Here is a 16,871-nt window from a genome sequence, read left to right as displayed (position 1 = left end):
GGTAGTGGCCGGCGTCGGGCGTCCGCCAGGAGGACTCGGGGCCAGGAGAGCCTGGGAGGCGCTCGGGGAGGCCCGTGCCAGGGGCGGCGGGCCGAGGCGGCCTCGGTCCCGGGCGGGCGCCCGCGGAGGCGGCGGTGGCGGCGCCGGGCGGGCATGCCGCGCCACCGGAGCTCCTTTCGGGCGCACGCTTCCCTGGCGCGGGCTGCGCGCAGCGGCTGCCGCTGCTGCTTCCACTGCTGCTGCGGACTCCCATGGCGGCTCCGCCCGGCCGGGGCCGCCGCCGCTGCCGCCAGCCGCGGGCTGAATGAATGAGCCGGAGTGGCGGAGCCGGGCGGCCCGGGGCCGCGCTCACCGGCCCGGGACGCTTCCGTATGGCCCGCGAGGAGCCGGCGCCGGCGGCGGTGGCGGCAGCCGGGCGGCCCCGGGGCGGCGAGCGCGAGCGCGAGCAGGCGCTGCAGGGGCCGGGGGTCGCCCGCAGGGGGCGGCCGTCGCTGAGCCGCGCTAAACTGCACGGGCTGCGGCACATGTGCGCGGGGCGTGCGGCGGCGGGGGGCTCCTTCCAGCGGCGGGCGCTGTGGGTGCTGGCCTTCTGCACGTCCCTCGGCTTGCTGCTGTCCTGGTCCTCGAACCGCCTGCTCTACTGGCTCAGCTTCCCGTCGCACACGCGGGTGCACCGCGAGTGGAGCCGCCAGCTGCCCTTCCCCGCGGTCACCGTGTGCAACAACAACCCGCTGCGCTTCCCGCGCCTTTCCAAGGGGGACCTCTACTACGCCGGCCACTGGCTCGGGCTGCTGCTGCCCAACCGCACGGCGCGCCCGCTGGTCAGCGAGCTGCTGAGGGGGGACGAGCCGCGCCGCCAGTGGTTCCGCAAACTGGCCGACTTCCGCCTCTTCCTGCCGCCGCGCCACTTCGAGGGCATCAGCGCCGCCTTCATGGACCGCCTGGGCCACCAGCTCGAAGACATGCTGCTCTCCTGCAAGTACCGCGGCGAGCTCTGCGGCCCGCACAACTTCTCCTCCGTGAGTTGCCCTCCGCGCGGACCCGCTCCCCTAATCTCCCGAGTCATAAGGCCGCCGGCCGGCACTCCCCGCCGCCCGGGGCTGGACCCCAGGCCCCTGGCGGTGACACCAGCCCACGAGGCCGAGGCTGAACCCACTCTTAGGTACCCCGCGTCTTCTCCAGGTTGTGGGGACTTGGACACCACTGCAGGAGGAGTCGCTGGGCTCCCCTGTCCCGGCCTCTCTCCTTGCACTGTCAGCTCCCAAGCCCCTTCGCTTTGCTTGTTATGGTCCCCTCCGGGAATACCAGGCCCCCTTCTCCCCCATCTCACCCCCCCAGGTCCACAGGGCTCCAGGTAGCTACCCTGTGTCTGGGATGAAGGGATGGGAAGAGAGAGAAGCATGTCTTAAGTGTGGGCTTGTTGTCTTTGGGAAAACCAATAGGAAGCTCTTCAAAAAATGGGCCACTGCGAGAATCGGGTAGAGGCCCTAAGCAAGCTTGGGACCCTAAGCAGCTTATGGCTTGAGAGTTCCAAGACACTTCCAGTCTAGGGGGACTTTGGAGGAAACTCCCAGAATACCAACCATCGCTGAAGCAGTAGCTGGTTTGGTGGGAGAGGCAGCAGCCCCTTGTGCTACTTTTTGAAAGCGCTTGTGTCTTAAGCTACCCGGGAATGGAGCTGTGGCGGGCACCGTTGGGGCCCTTGACCCCCCAAGGTGTGAGTATGGGTCTTCCGGTCTCGGGGAACCAACGCCCTGCAGTGGGGAAAGCAGCACGGCAGAGATATGATGTGACCCTCCGGGGCCAAGAGAAGTTGTGCTCGGGGTTTGTGAACCATTTTCAGCGTCGGTTCCCCCGTGCTGGGGTCTGGATAACGCAGCTGTCGGACAGAAGGTTTCCGCTTTGTGTGGTCTGCCTAGGAGGAGTTCTGGTGCCAGGCCGCAGCGTGGCTCGAGCCTGTCCAGCCATTCGTGTGTAAATGCCCCTTGGGGGGAGGGTTGGGCTTTTCCACTAGCGCAGGGAATGTTGGTGTGTGTGTTTATTTGTAATGCTCTGATGGTGATTCTACCAGCGTTAGGCAGCGCTCCTGACAATCTCATCTACGACGATGCTTTTTCTGGGATGGTAGATAGATGCTCTGGTTCCAACAGGTGTTGGCACAGATGCCCGTCAGGCCAGGCCTCTGATTGGCTGATTGGGCTACTCCTCATCTAGGATGGTGACCCTGGCTTCAGTCTTGCCCTCCTTGCTTTGCTTTAAGCCTGTATGAACAGTAGCTGTGAATTATCCACTCCCCAAATATCCCTTGTTTCCTGAGCTTTTCAGCCGGCTTTTAAAGAATACCTACCTTGTGGTTTCCCCACCTTAGCAAGCAGGAGGTGCTGTTAACATATGCTTCTAAGTGACTTCGCCCAGACTTCAAACACAATTCTGAGTTCCATCCACAAAGGTGAAGGAATGAAGTTTGCAATCCCTTATTGTTTATTGTTCTTTGGCTGACCACTAACTAGCAGCCCCTAGAGTTGGACTGAAGTTCAGTGTTACATTCAAGTACCAGCAGCTCCAACTCCAAAAGTTGAACAACACTTGGAAAATTCTGCACATCTGACGATGGCTTTACAAAGTGCGGATCGTGGGCCAACAGCCAGGATTCGCTTTTGACACTCGCCACAGCCCTGCTTTGGCAGAATTTTATTCCCATTTTAAAGATGAGGGATATGAGTCTCTAAAATACTGTCCAAAGCGCAGAGCCGGCAAGCTCAACGTCCAGCTATGCGCACCACCAAATGTATCACACAGAAGCCACGTGGAACCTTCCTCTCTGATCCTGGACCTCTCTTCTATCAGAGGACCCCTGCGTAGGCCTGTAGCCCTCAGCCACCTCCAAATCCTGTCCCTTCTGGGAGCGTGGCTGGGAGAGTGGAAAGTGGGGCTGCCCCAGGGCGTCGTAGCCTTGGCCACATGTTACGGGGCCTACAGAGCACATAGCGCCTGCAGGAGTCACCTGACCTCAGCCTCCCTGGAAGGAATGGCTGTGAGTTGACGAAAGCAGGGTTCTTCTCACTGGGGCACAGCCTTCTCTGACCGCCCTGTACCCTGCCTTCCTGTGTCTGAAGAATTTGCAGGCCCACACCCACCGAAGCAAAAGTATTACCTCCATTCCCCAAAGGCATGTGTTCCTGGGGACTCAAGTGACCCCTAGTGGCTTCATATCATGGCCCTGTCCTGGGAGTTTCCAGCTCCTTCCCATTTCACGCTGTAGTTTTTTTCCCAGGGGCCTCAGAATTAAAGGCTGCACCCCCTCTATCCATGGAAGCCAAAAGCTATTTCGGAGGAGCCCCTAATATAGAGTGGGCCCATCAGGAATACTTTCCGTTAACAATGCTACCCTGTCCCAATCCTTGGTCATCTTTGATGGAGTGACACTATAGTGTAGTGGTTAAGAGCATGAACGCTCAAGCTGAACTGATGGCTCAAGTCCTGAGCCACTTTCTGTGTGCCCTTGGACAAGTGACTTAATCTCTCTGTTCTTTAGTTTCCTACTCCATCTAGTAGAGATAACAATAGTATATACACCACATCCGCTGTGCCTGTATTTGTAGATAGGGGGGTGTGTGTGTGTTTACATACATATAGAGAGGAGGGAGCTCTTCGGACTGTGCTGGGTCCCTAGAAAAATGGCACCAGCCTCCTAACTGTCTTTGGCCTCCAGCTCAGTGTTCCCCGTCCTCTGCATCCACCCTCGGCACTATAGGCAGAGCAGTTTTTCTAAAGTTCCACTCAAAGCATAGCACCCCATTTCTTAAAACCCTTCAGTGACTCACCTGTCCTGGGGATGAGGTCCAAGTTCCTCAGGCCTTATACCTGAGCCCGCCCTCTGGCCACGCCCTCTCTGGCACCAGATATCAAGCTCTGGCAAACGGCTGACAGCAGCTGGACGCCCGCTCCTCAGGCCTCTCTCTGCCTTCCTCTGCTACCCTAAGTGCACCCCGCCCACCCCGCTGCTTTGTCTGCCTGGGGATAGCTCGTCATCCTCCATCATCCAGCCCTGGGGTTCCTGCCGCTTTGGAGCCTTTCCTGACTGCCCACCGCTTCCCCTCATCACCAAACAACTGAGGCCTCCCTCTTTTTGCCCCTACCTTCCGTTTAGGTGTCAATCCTCACACGTATGCGTGTCACCACACCTCCTGGTCTGTGTGTCTCACCCTCTGGACTTGAGTGGGAATCAGATCTGATTTCCCTGCCATCTCCGGCCCCCAGCACAGAGCCCGATGTATAGTAAGTGCTAAGGAAAGATCTGGGGAATGAAGACCTTCCCCAGGTAACCCGAAGACTCCTTGCCGTCCTCCAAGACTCCTGGATTAATTTCTCCAGGGAGCACCAGTGGAGTGCATTTCTAATGAGGAACTGCCCAGGCAGTTTGGGGCATTTATTCCTTTGGGGGACAGAAAGGGAGAGTGCGGCGCAGGATACCAAGTGCTCCCCAGACACCTGAAGTTTCCAAGCCCCGAGTGCCACAGGTGAGGAGTGGGCTTCCAGGGCGACCAGTGGGGAGATGTGCCCCAAGTCTCATTCCATCCAGTTGGTCTCACGGTCTAGAAATAAACCCGGCAGGGGAGAGAGAGCACAGTGTTGGGCAGGGGTGGGAGTCAGATTGGAGTCTGCAGGCCGTTCAGGATGTGTTTGTTTGCAGCTTCTGTGCAGGGGTTAATCACTCAGCCGTCAGACAAAGCAGCTCCGCTCCTGAATGCCCGCTTGGTTTCCCTGGCATGAGCCATGGACCTGGGACTCTGCACACTGGCCACTCTGGGTTTTCCTGGGGGCGGAGGACAGCAGCCTTCCCATTGGGCAGGATGCAGAACCGTGAGGCCAGTCTATCTGGGTATGGGGCTTCAGAAGAGGGACTGAGGGTCTGGGGACAGGCACGAACAGAGGCCAGTCGGGTCCAAAAATAAGGAGCAGTGACGCTCTCTGGGAGGGGGCACGAGTCAGGGGAAGCGTCAGGCGGACCTCAGTTTAAGGCTTTGGTTCTGCCTCTTTCTAGCCACGTGCCTCGGGCAGGTGCTTTGCTCTCTGAGCCCCTGAGAGCTGGGAAGAAGATGACATGTATGCAGTGACCGGCCCCTGCCTGGACAGCATAGGTGCTCAGTATTCAAGAGCTATCGTTATAATTTGAATAAAGAGATCGACCGTCTTTGTATCTCATGGTAGCAGTTATTAATTATGATCAATATAATTATCATCTATTATCATGACCACTTACCTGAGTGGGGATAGGCTCATTTCCTGGTTCATTTCATTCCATCACCCAGTGTATACTGAGTGTCAACTATATGTCAAGCTCTAAACTAGCTGCTGGGGATGTAAAATTAGATAAGGCGTGGTATGTGTCCTCCATGATTTTGCAGTATCGTTGAGGAAAGAGATACATCAACAGAGGCCAGGAGGGCAGAGGTGCTGCGTGGGCTCAGAGGAGTACCCAGTTCAGACTGGGGACCTCTGAAGGCTTCTTGGAGGAGGTGACATCTGAGCTGAGTCTGGAGGGATCAATAGGAATTACAAGGTAGAGAAGGAGAGAAAGGGGACTTCCCGGGGGGGGGGGGCGGGCAGCATGTGCAAATGAGGAGGACAGAGACATGAAACGATGAGATTGGACACATCCTTTCTAGGGCTGAGAGTAGCTCAAGGCAGTGGGCAGGGGTGGGAGTCGGGGGCGCTGGGTGAGCTGAGTTGGGGGATAATAAGGCAAAGATGTGATGGACACCTGGAGGCCAAACTAAGTTTTTAAACTTTGTAGCAAAAGCTCTGACTTCTTTTGCTACTGGCTGTCACCCTACAGAGGGAGATCTCATCTATGTCCCACCCCACCACTGTCCACTGTCACGCCCCCCATTCCTAACTCCATCAGGAGAATTCCACACTTCCCTGAACCCTGCCCTCATTGTCTGTCCCCATCAGCAGGGGGTCAACCCTGAGTGCAGATTTTGGACTAGTCATATGTACTAAAAGCCAAGGAAACAGCATTTGATTTCCTCACACTTTGTCACAGGAAGCAGGCGGGCTGCTATGAGCCAGCCACAGAAAACAAGAAATCATTTCAGCAACATATTGTTTAAAATCAGCAAATTCCATTGAAGTGGTGCTAGGCCAGGCAGTGCAGTAGCTGTGAGGATGGATGGCTTTAGGGAGGCTAGAAAGATACCTTTGCCTTTAGAGAAAGAGGAATAAATGAGCGTCAAGTGATTAGGATGGTTTCTGGCACCCCAGTAAGGACTCCATAAATGTGAGCTATTTCTGTTAATATTACTTGCAGTGAGCGTTTCGAGGGAAGGACGGAGGTAAATGGCACTGGTGGCTGTGGTGCGCCAGCCTCGGGCTGGGCACGTTTTATGCCATCTCAGTTCTCGCAGTCACCCTGAAAGGATTTGTCATCATCCCCATTTGGCAGATGGAGGACCTTGAGCTCAGGGCAGTTCTGTAGTCAGCTGCAAGTCACAGAGCCAGCAGGTAGCAAAGCTGGGATTTGAACCCAAGTCCTCACTACCAGAAAGGCACAGCTGCACAGCTGGATGAGGAAAGAGCAGCATTGGTGGGGCAGGGGCTTTGCTGGGGAGACCAGTACAGCCTCGGTTCCGCCCTGACCTGCGTGTGACTTTGGCCTCAGCATCTTCCTCTGTGAAATGAGGGCATGAGCCAAATGACCAATGGGACTTAGCTGAAAAGTTCTCCGTCCAAATGAGTGATCAGGGGAGAATAGGGCTTAACTACTGCAGATGGCCCAAGCCCTTCAGCCAACCATTTCTTTTCTTTGCAGAGCTGAAACAGTGATTAAGGGGGAAATGTACAAGTTATTGGAGTGCTAGAGACAGGGCGGTGATTGAATAGACATTTACACAAGGAACATGAAAAGACCTCCCCAAGTTATGTGACTTCCGGGAAATTAGTTTAGGGAATCAAATGTCAACTCTGCTCAGGTCTGCAGATATCCGAATGGACCCACGTCAGGCTGATTCTGATAGTGGCTCTTTGGGGGCCGCTGTGGCCCGTCATGAAGACATCAATCAGATGTCTGCCCAACTGAGAAGGGCTGGAGGAATAACCAGGCCATTCGGTTTGTGCATCCGTCGCTTTGATTCTCCTAAATGCTGTGCTTGGATCAGCTACTCAGAAATTCAGTCAGCCAACGCACATTGAGCCCCTACCATGTGCCAGACACTGGGCCACAGAGATGACCACAAATCTACTGTTTCTGGTAAATCAGCCAGCAAAGGTCAGTCAGTGTGCCTCATCAGGGTCACCGGGTTTAAAAGGAGCTGCCCATCACGCAGGAAGTGGGGACAGAGTCTAGCCCAGGATTTGTATGGGGCACCTGTTACGTAAACAGTCACATCAATTTCACCAGAATTGAATGGCTGTTACGGAACCCATTTTACAGATGAGGAAACTGAGGCTCAGGGAGGTACAAAGTCACAGCTCGGGGGCAGCAGAGTCAAGATTAAACCAAAGATCGGTCCAGCTCCAAAGCCGATACTATTTTCGATGACATCATTCTGCCAACTCTGAGAGATGCTGGTGAGAACAAACATTTCCATAGAGAGTATCCAAGGCAGTCTTTCAAGCCTTCACTGGAAGTTTCTTTCGCTGAAAGTTGATGCAGCCCCTAGAAGTCATCCTGGGTTCCAAGACCTGCCACCCTGAGAAGGAAGGGCCATTCCTAGGAGTACAGGATCCATGATGGACCTGTGGAAATAGGTTTATGACGGGGAACTTAGGAGTTATGCAGACATATTAATGCAGCCGTAATCTGAACAAATTCCCATTTTCATTCACTCAAGGACATGGATAACTTTGAAGTCCTGACTAAGGAGTTGTTGCCAAATTGAGATCCAACTCAGACCTGTGCTAACGAACAAATAGATGAGTCGCGCATAATTGGAACAGGAATAGTTGGTAAAACAAATAAAGGCCGTGAACATACTGGGGAAGTTTGTTCTCCTGAGCATGTCAGATATCTCCCCTGACGCCACTGTTTATACTATTAATTTGCTTAGTAAATTGTTTCTTCTGGTTCCACACATATTTATTGAGCTCATACTCTCTGCCAGGTCCTTTTACCTTCATTATTTTATTCCAGCCCGACAACGGACCAGCCAGGAAAGTATTCTTCTTTCCCTGATATAGATAAGGAAAGTGCGGTGGTTCAAGAACTTGCCCAAGGTCACAGACATAGACCCTGATCTTAGGTTCCAAAGTCAACACTCTTTGCCCTACGTCACAGTGGTTCCTACAAAGAAATCCCAGTGTAGCTTTGGCCAAATGAACCTGCAATTCTAATTAGCAGAGTCTTAGTGATCATAGCTGGATAGGATTGCGTACTCTACATTACCATCTCATTTTTATCCTTGCAGCAACGGAGGGTGATTATTGCACTCTATTGCCTGCCTGACTTCAGAGAGGGGAGTGACTTGCCCAGGGTCACATGGCACAGGAACAGAAAACAGCCAGAGTTTGAATGCAGGTCTTCTATGGCTCCCATAGACCTCTTCTTCCCCCAACTCCTCTGTTCCTGGTCCGGGTGGACTTGAGGGGATTTCACCTGCCCTGAAAAATTTTCTTAGGAGAAAAGCAGTGGGCTTCTGAGTGCCTTGCAGAAAAGAATCAGTGCTAAGACTGGCTGCTGGGAAGAGGTATCGGTTCCTTCTTTATCTCTGCCCAGAGGCCTGCCCTCCTTCCCCGGGAGGTCTGTTCCAGCGTATTCCAATTGGCTGTGGATGAATGGAGAAGCCCCTAGGCCTATGCTTCCTAAACTTTAGCATGCCAGATTCCTGGGCCCATAGCAAAGATCCTGATTCGGTAGGTCTGCAGTGGGGCCTGAGATTTACATTTCTAATAAGCTTACAGATGATGCAGATGCCGCTGGTCCATGGACCGCACTTTGAGGGGCAAGGCTGCGGGCTCCACGAATGCTGAGAAGGAGGGATCCGAAGGGGTCTCTTGGTCATATCTGACCCACTAGGTCTGTAAGAATGCACATGGCATGGGCATGCTGGAATGGAGCAAGGAAGGGCACCTGGGGGAGGAGTACTGGAATCCCCAGTGAACCCAGGAGGATGTGCATAGCAGGGGCATCATTGTTCCGGGGTCAGTGTCACACCAGAGAAGGGTCCGTAGAGGGGCCATGGGGCCAGCCAGGGGCCATGGGGCCAGCCAGAGTGTAATCAAACCAAACTGCAAAGGCTGTGTGGTAGGCTGAATAATGGCCCCTCAAAGATGCCCACGTCCTCATCCCCAGAGCCTGTGAACACATTACATGGCAAAAGGGACTTTGCAAATGCGAGTAAAATAAGGACTTTGAGATGCAAAGATTATCCTGGATCAAGTAGGCCCAATGTAATCACAAGCGTCCTTGTAACAGAGAGGCAGGAGGGTCAGTCAGAGAAGATGTAACCATGGAAGCAGAGGCCAGAGAGTCAGAGAGAGATTTGAAGACACTACATGGATGGCTTTGAGATGGAGGAAGGGGTCACGAGTCAAGGAAAGCAGGTGGCCTGTAGAAGCTGGGAAAGGCAAAACAACACATTCTTCCCCAGAACTTCCAAAAGGAATGCAGCCTTGCCAACACCTTGATTTAGCCTTCTGACCTCTAGAACCATAAGCTAATTAATCTGTGTTGTTTGAAGCTACTAAGATGGTGGTAATTTGTTACAGCAGCAACAGAAAACGAATACAAGCCTCATTTGTGGTACAAAACACTCTCTGTTACACACCTCACCCCGCATTGTGAACCAGGCTGTGTAGGTTAGGGTCAGGATCTGTCCTAAAACCAAGAAATTAAAGAATCGTAACAAACGTAGCTTGGTTCAGAAATAGTCAATGTGGGAGTATTTTATCCATGCTTAACATTCATGCCAGATTGGGAATTTGGACCCCAGCAACTAGAAGGGAGTAAAACTAGACAAAGTAGGAGGAGTAGGAAGAATGTGGCTTCAGGAATCAGACTCAAGTTCAAATCCCAGGTCTGCCTGGGATTATCAGGGTGGCTGCTGGGGGTTTGACTACCTTCATTGAGACGCTGTCTCCTTATTTGTAACGCAGAGATCATACCTTCCTTGCAGGGTTGTGGTGAAACGTAAAGATAATGCAGTAATCCATTCGAAAATGATTTCTTGAAAGCCAGCTGTGGTCTAGTCCTGGTGGATAGAAACTGAGTGTAAATACAGAAAGCGTCGTCCTTACTCTCTTTAATGTAAAAACACAGATGCGTAAGTGCTAAATAAACGTGAGCCACCGCTATCATCTTCATCATCGTTATTACGATGACCCCTCTCACTTCTTTCCAGAAAGACTTCCAGGCCCTGGAAGAATAGCGTGGCCTTCTATATATTGTCACAATTCTAGCCAGGAACAATTATGTAGTTTTCATTTCACACCTTTATGGGTAGGTCAGAGCCTTTTAGGGTTTCTTTAGTCCCCTGAACCGAGTTAAAAATCAGAGAGGGATATTGAGTGGCTCAAGTCACGTCGAGCCACTGGGAAGCTTGAAATAGACTCTGAGGATACTTGCGCTTAAGCTTTTACAATATATCACAGCAGTGTCTGTTTCTTCCTCTGAGAACTTCTCTTCCAAAATGTGTACGCTGGCCATCCCCTTCAGATTCCAGTGGCATAACTAATCTGACAGTTGTTGATACTCTGATCTCTGAAAGTAGAAGGGTTTAATCTTCTCTTGGAACCCCTCCTAACGGAAATTATTTTCCCACTTTGACATGGCGCGGTCATCCACTGTGAACTCACGTCCATAAATCTAAGCCTACTGCTCAGGAAAGCAGATGAGGCTTGATTCTGCCGCTCAGCAGTCTCACAGGGCAAATTACGGCAAGAATTTGATTTACAGAAGAACCTCAAAGGCTCTAGAGTGACACGTGTTTATTCGCTTTATTACTGCTTATTTGACAGTATATCTTGATGCTCCCTGTACATGGGTTTGAAAGGCTATTTGGATAGATGCTTATGAACTGCCAGTTTGCACAGCCCTGTTGAGGAGCGTGGCTTGCTTTGGCGATGCTGCCGATAGCCCGAGTCGTGGGTCCTTATACCGACATTGCGATGAAGCCCAGATCTAACAGACAAGCTTGGAGATGCTAGCCCAGCGCTCTTGCTTGAACTTCCCCAGCTCTGCCTTGGCGTGGTACTTGGTGTGAGTCTCCAGCTGCAACCCCAGGATGTGTAGAGACAGGCTTGATTTAAGATTCAAATATCTCAGAGCAGCTGGGGATATTTAACATCACTATAATTACATTACATTTTTGACAGTACATGGAGTGAGAACCTTTCTTGGTTGTTGTTGAATATTCGATGAGCATCAAATATTTTAACCAGCCAAGGAGACACGACTGCATTTTTCACATCCAAGTAAGTTTGGTTTTTAAAAATTCCTGCCTGGGGTGGGTGTCTCAGGCTCTAACCTTCTTTTTTGGCCGTACGCGGGCCTCTCACTCTTGTGGCCTCTCCCGTGGCGGAGCACAGGCTCCGGACGCGCAGCCTCAGCGGCCATGGCTCACGGGCCCAGCCGCTCCACGGTATGTGGGATCTTCCCGGACCGGGGCATGAACCCGTGTCCCCTGCATCGGCAGGCAGACTCTCAACCACTGCGCCACCAGGGAAGCCCCTCTAATCTTCTTTTACCAGGTCTTCGGAGAGGCAATAGCACCGTCCCTCTGGCCGTGGCCAAGGAGCTGAGTTAGGTGGGCTGTGACGCTAAGGAAAGAAGGGATCAGGCAGGCGCTAAGTAGGCACCCCTGTGTGCCAGGGGTCTGGAATGTCCTCACAGCTCTTCTTGCTGTGGCACCGCCAATGCAGTGATGAGGGAGCGGAGGCTCAGAGAACAACCGGAAACTCGCCCAAAGTGACATTTATAAATAAATGACGGAGCTGGGGTCAGCTGAGGCCTCTGCAAAGGCGTTTCTGGCAAGTTGCGTATAATGGTTGATGCCAGGAGGTGGGACAAGGGGGACCGGAATCAGATGGAGGAGGACCTCCTCTGCACCAGGCTCTGTGCCTCACATTTGTTTATTCAACCCTCATGACAATACTCTCAGTACAGTCCTGTTGTGCCCATTTTACAGATGAGGAAACCAGAGCTCATAAGGTTAATGGGAGGAGTGGTGATGAGAACCTGCATCTCATGCTCTGAAAGGAGAGCATTTTCAATATTTAATTTATATTGACCCCTGGCTGCCTCACTCCCACCCCCGCCCCTCCCCTGCCCTGCTGCATGTTCCAAGAAGCTTAGCCAGCCAGTGATGTGGGAAACTACCTATCACCTTGTCTGACCTCCCTCTTCCCACCCTCCTAGAGTCAGGGGTTCATGGCCCTGAGTCACAAAGCCAAGTCACTTAAGAGCTGTCAATATTTTTCAAGGAATTTTCCAACTTCCTCCAACCTCTTCCTTAGGTTGTGCCCTTCCCCTGGACCCCTGATCTGCTATCTCTGCCTCATCAGCCCACTCTGTTCTGTCCAGCTGTGGGCTTAGACATGCACAGAATATGCCGGGAAGCGTGCACGAGGTCTGATGATGGGCTGCCTCTGAGGAGACAGGAAGGATGGGGCAGGGTGGGTGGAAAGGAGCCTGGCTTCTCATTCTGCACCTTCTTCTGTGGTTTGAATATTTTTAACCACGTGTGTGTATAATTTATAACAAACACATGAAGCACAATGAAAGCACTGTCTGAAAAAATATCCCATCTCTTCTGAAGTTATCTCCGACCACTTCCCCACATAAACCATCTGGAAAGCAGTGTCCCATCCTTTTGACCCTCTGACACTCACTTTGTTTACGACCCTCTTATGGTCCTTTCCTTTCTCGGTGTTTTATAAACTCAGTTTCCCCTCATCAGACTGTCACCTCCCTGAGGGCGGCGGCTGTGCCTGGCTCCATCTTTCGGCTGTCCCAGCACCTACTGCCATTCCTCATGGGTAACAGGTGCTCCGTCTGAATACCGAATCTCCAAAATGGGACCCAGGATTGGTACCACCAAATTATATGTGACTCGTTTGGTCATTCATTGATTCATTCCATGAAGAGGTGGCCAGAGCCCACTTGTAGGGGGCATCATGCTAGATGCAGGGCACAGAGGGACATGGGTATGGCCCTTCCATCTTGGAGCTCACATTCTGACACTTGTCAATGATCTCCATGAAGATCAGAATCATTGAGAGGGCTGGTTTCAAAATCCCTGGCCCCAGCCCAGAACTGCTGAATCAGAATTTATGGGGGAGAGGTCCAGCAATCTCTTCTGAACACAGAACCCCAGGTGACTGAGGATGTTAGGAAAGCATTCTGTGTTTGGGGCCGGGGTGGGGTGGGGCATGGCACAGATGGTATACAAATAAACAGATCAATGAGCAAAAGACTGTTTCCAATATTAATAAATGCTGTGAAGGCAAAAAATGAAGGGCACATGATGGAGAGCGTCAGGGAAGGAGTGATTTTCTGGGGAGATGACATCTTCGCTGAGACTGGGAGATGAGAGGGCAGGGATCCTGGAACAGCATCCCAACAGAGGGACCAGGAAGCTAAAGGCTGGGGAAGGGGGACCTGCCTCCTTCCTCCAACACTGGAAGTTCAGCTCCCGTAGCTCAAATCACCTGCTTTTTTTTCCTTTACTGTGGGCCCATCTGGCTCCTTCCAAAATGTAGCCACCTCTCTCACCCACACAATGTAAGAGAACAACTGATTCTAGCTGGTCTGGAAATATTGATCACCGGAATGCTAATGTAATGTAGCCTTAGGCCCTTAGGCTGAACTCTCCTTTAAAAAATAACTCCAAGTGAGTGGAAAACCCTGCAGTTCCAAGAATCCAATCGCAAATCCCTGTCGGAGGGCAGTTCCGTGAGACTGACGTGGCCAGGCTCTTTCTTTGGAGGGCTGCATCCTGGTTAATGATCACCTCGTTCCTCTGCTGATGAATTTTCATGAGGGCAAGGTCTTATACCTTTGACATTCGTATGGATTTTCCTTCCGCGGCCTCTAAGGTCTTCCGTCAGGATGGCTGGTTGTCCATACTGAAAACAGGCTCCTTCACCCGGCTTTGTGTTTCAGAGAGAGCTTGCAAATCTTTCACCTCTCTTCGTCTTCGTGATAACCGTGTGACAGAAAAGCAAACAGTGCTGTTCCCATTTTACAGATGGGGCAACTGAGGCTCACGGAGGAGAACTGACTTGCCCAAGGTCACTAAGGAGTTCTGACTCCTACGCTGGTACTTCCCCCTGCCTGTGGTGATGAGTCAAAACGAGGAGACCACATCTGTGGCCTTCGGCAAGTCTCAATGTCACTGCCACCTCCTGGGGGAAGTCTTCCCTGGAGGGTTTTGTGAAACCTGGTCAAGTAATTGAATCCTTGGCTTGGAGGTGTCTGTGTCCCGTGCAGGCAGAGAGGCTCAATCTTCAGGAACTTTCACATGCATGAGAGTCACCTGTGGATATTGCTAAGGTGCGGGTTCTGGTTCAGTAGGTGGGGCCTGAGATTCTGCATTTCTGACAAGCTCCCAAGTAAGGCCAGTGCTGCTGGTGCACAGCTCACATTTTGAATAGCAAGGATCTACAGGGCAGGAGGGAAACGCAGCCTGGAGTAAGAGAAAGAAGGGCCTCTGGTCCCAGACAGACCCGAGTGCACTATCAACCCTGACACTTTAGTCTGTGTTACAACAATCGTCCCTTTTAGAGAGAGCTCCGGAAGGGACCACCTTGTCCTGAAACCTGCCCCGAGAAGCGAAGCTGCTTCTTCCAGCCTAGACCTCAGGCTGCTACCGCTGCTGCTTAGAAATGCAGACAGCATAGCGATGGGTAGGTCTCTATCAAGGATAACCCTTTTCTTTGTCTTTATGTGATACTGAAGTGACTAGGCATTTAGGGAGACCGTGTAAATGGAGAAATGGCCGTAGAGTCACCTACCTCCCAAATGAGCTCCCTGCGAGAGGATGAGCCGGCGCGAGGTGTTTCCGCACCCTTTCCTGATTTTGTGGATGTCAGTGGACGCGTCCTGAGAGGTGTGAGTCCAGGAAGGACAGCCTCTCGCTTGATCACAGTCATCAGCCTCTGTCTTTGGGCAGCATGTTGCTCTCGAGGGGGAGAAGCCTTCCATTTGAGGGAGTCGTTCCAGTAATAGGGCATTTCTAGGTAACGCAGCCACAAGCCTGTGCTTTGGTTGCTACAAGGCCGTTAGAATTGCTAAGGCTGCTTCCAGACCATGCCTTGGACTATTCATTTGATTCACTCATTCATACCCTCGTTTGTTATTTAAGTCATTCATTCCTTTACTCCTTCTTCTGTTCTTTCACTGACTCTCAGATTCATCTACTCATTCACATACTTATTGAATGCCTTCTGTATACCAGATACTAAGCCAGGCTGTAAGGATATCAGAGCAAATCCATTCTAAGCCATCAATTCAGTCTCCTCACCCTTGTTACGTATCCTGTAACCAGACAACAGCAGTATGCCCTCCATGGCCTCTCCAGTTTAGTGCTGAAAAACCGGGCCAGCCATTTGTTATCTTTATTCTGAGACTCTGTCCTGCTCAAAGTTATCCCGTGGTTCCCCATTGCAAGATAAGGCCGAGCACCAGGTTAAGCTCCAAACTCTCACCTTCTATACGTCATGCATTCTGCCGTGTTGAACTGTTTCCGTGCATCTGCCATGGTCCCCAAAGCTTTTGCATATGCCATCGCCTTGGTCTGGAATGTCCTGCAAACCCCTTGTCTTTTTAGAAAGCTCTTATCCTTCCGGACTCAGCTTTATCGTCTTCTCACCTTTCCCGTGCCTCCAAGCTGGAAAGAAGTGGGTCCTTCTTTCCCTGGGCTGCACACAGCCTTTGAGGCCTGGAGATACTGTAACATGCATGAAAGATATTACTGGAGTCTATGCAAGCAGTGTCATGTCCATTCTCCATGGGGATTTGCACTACAACTCTAAGGGAAAGTTAAAAAATTGCAAATCTTAGGTAAGTAGAGTGACTCGCTCAAGGTCACAAAGCTGGTAAGAGGCCAAGTCTCAGCTACAACTTAAATCTTCCCTTTCCAGGGAAGACTAGCCAGTGCTAGTCTACAACATACACAAAGAAGATGTTAGCCACTGGTACTCTTTAATAAAACCTGTAAGGCATTGTTATTGTAATACTTTCCACTGAAGGCTAGAAGAATCTGCTCTGGCCAGACAGGTAGCTGCAGAGGAGAACTGAGGTTATTGGATGATGATATAGGTTTTGAAAAGCAAATTTGGCCCAAGATATTTAAATAACGCTGAGTTACTGCCGCCCCATGCAGGAAAGGACAAGCAGGCAGTGGTATATGACTTCTGGGTGGGAGGGGAATTGAGTGGTAGGCTGGAGCCAGGCTTCTAGGGAGAAATTACCATTTTGTATTTATTACTTTGGCTTACAGGAGTGCCACAGGGATGGCTAGCTAATACATTAGATAATTGCCTCAATTCCCCACTTCATCTTGCAGGGTTTAGACCAGCCCAGGTGCAGACTTGTGGGTTATGATTCCTTTCAGGCCTCCCAAATGCCCAGGCCTCTCTTGGGACGTGAAATGTTAAAGGGGGGAGGGGAACTGGGAGAGTGGGAGTTTGCGGGGACACTAGGATGGTCTGGTCTCTAGGACCAGAGTGAAGGGTCCCAAGCTGGGAACCATGAGAAGAGAGTCTGCACTCTGCCACTGACTGCTGAGCAACCCTGGGCCCTTAGCCGTCCCTCTCTGAACCTCTGGTCCCCATCTGGAAAATGAAGATCATAAATCAGTATTTCTCAACTCTGGCTGCACATGAGAATCAGCTGGGGAAAATTTTTAGTTAAAAAAAATTACTAATGCTCC

At 51.7% G+C, this 16,871-nt stretch overlaps 1 protein-coding gene across 1 annotated transcript in view; it reads left to right on the top strand.

The window, feature by feature from the left end:
- Positions 1–252: 252 nt before the first annotated feature.
- Positions 253–16,871, top strand: part of ASIC2 (acid sensing ion channel subunit 2) — a gene marked incomplete at its 3' end in the record, with an annotated part of 239,343 nt that continues 222,724 nt past the window's right edge. The window contains exon 1 of the mRNA XM_079905381.1: positions 253–1,019. Within this exon, the coding sequence (XP_079761507.1) occupies positions 309–1,019 (711 nt within the window). The 5' untranslated portion in view covers positions 253–308. The remainder of the gene's footprint in view (positions 1,020–16,871) is intronic.

The sequence above is a fragment of the Stenella coeruleoalba genome (assembly GCF_951394435.1).
Source record: "Stenella coeruleoalba genome assembly, chromosome: 19".
NCBI lineage: Eukaryota > Metazoa > Chordata > Mammalia > Artiodactyla > Delphinidae > Stenella > Stenella coeruleoalba.
The sequence above is the reverse complement of the archived record's forward strand: the minus strand, read 5'-3'. Positions and strand labels throughout refer to the sequence as shown.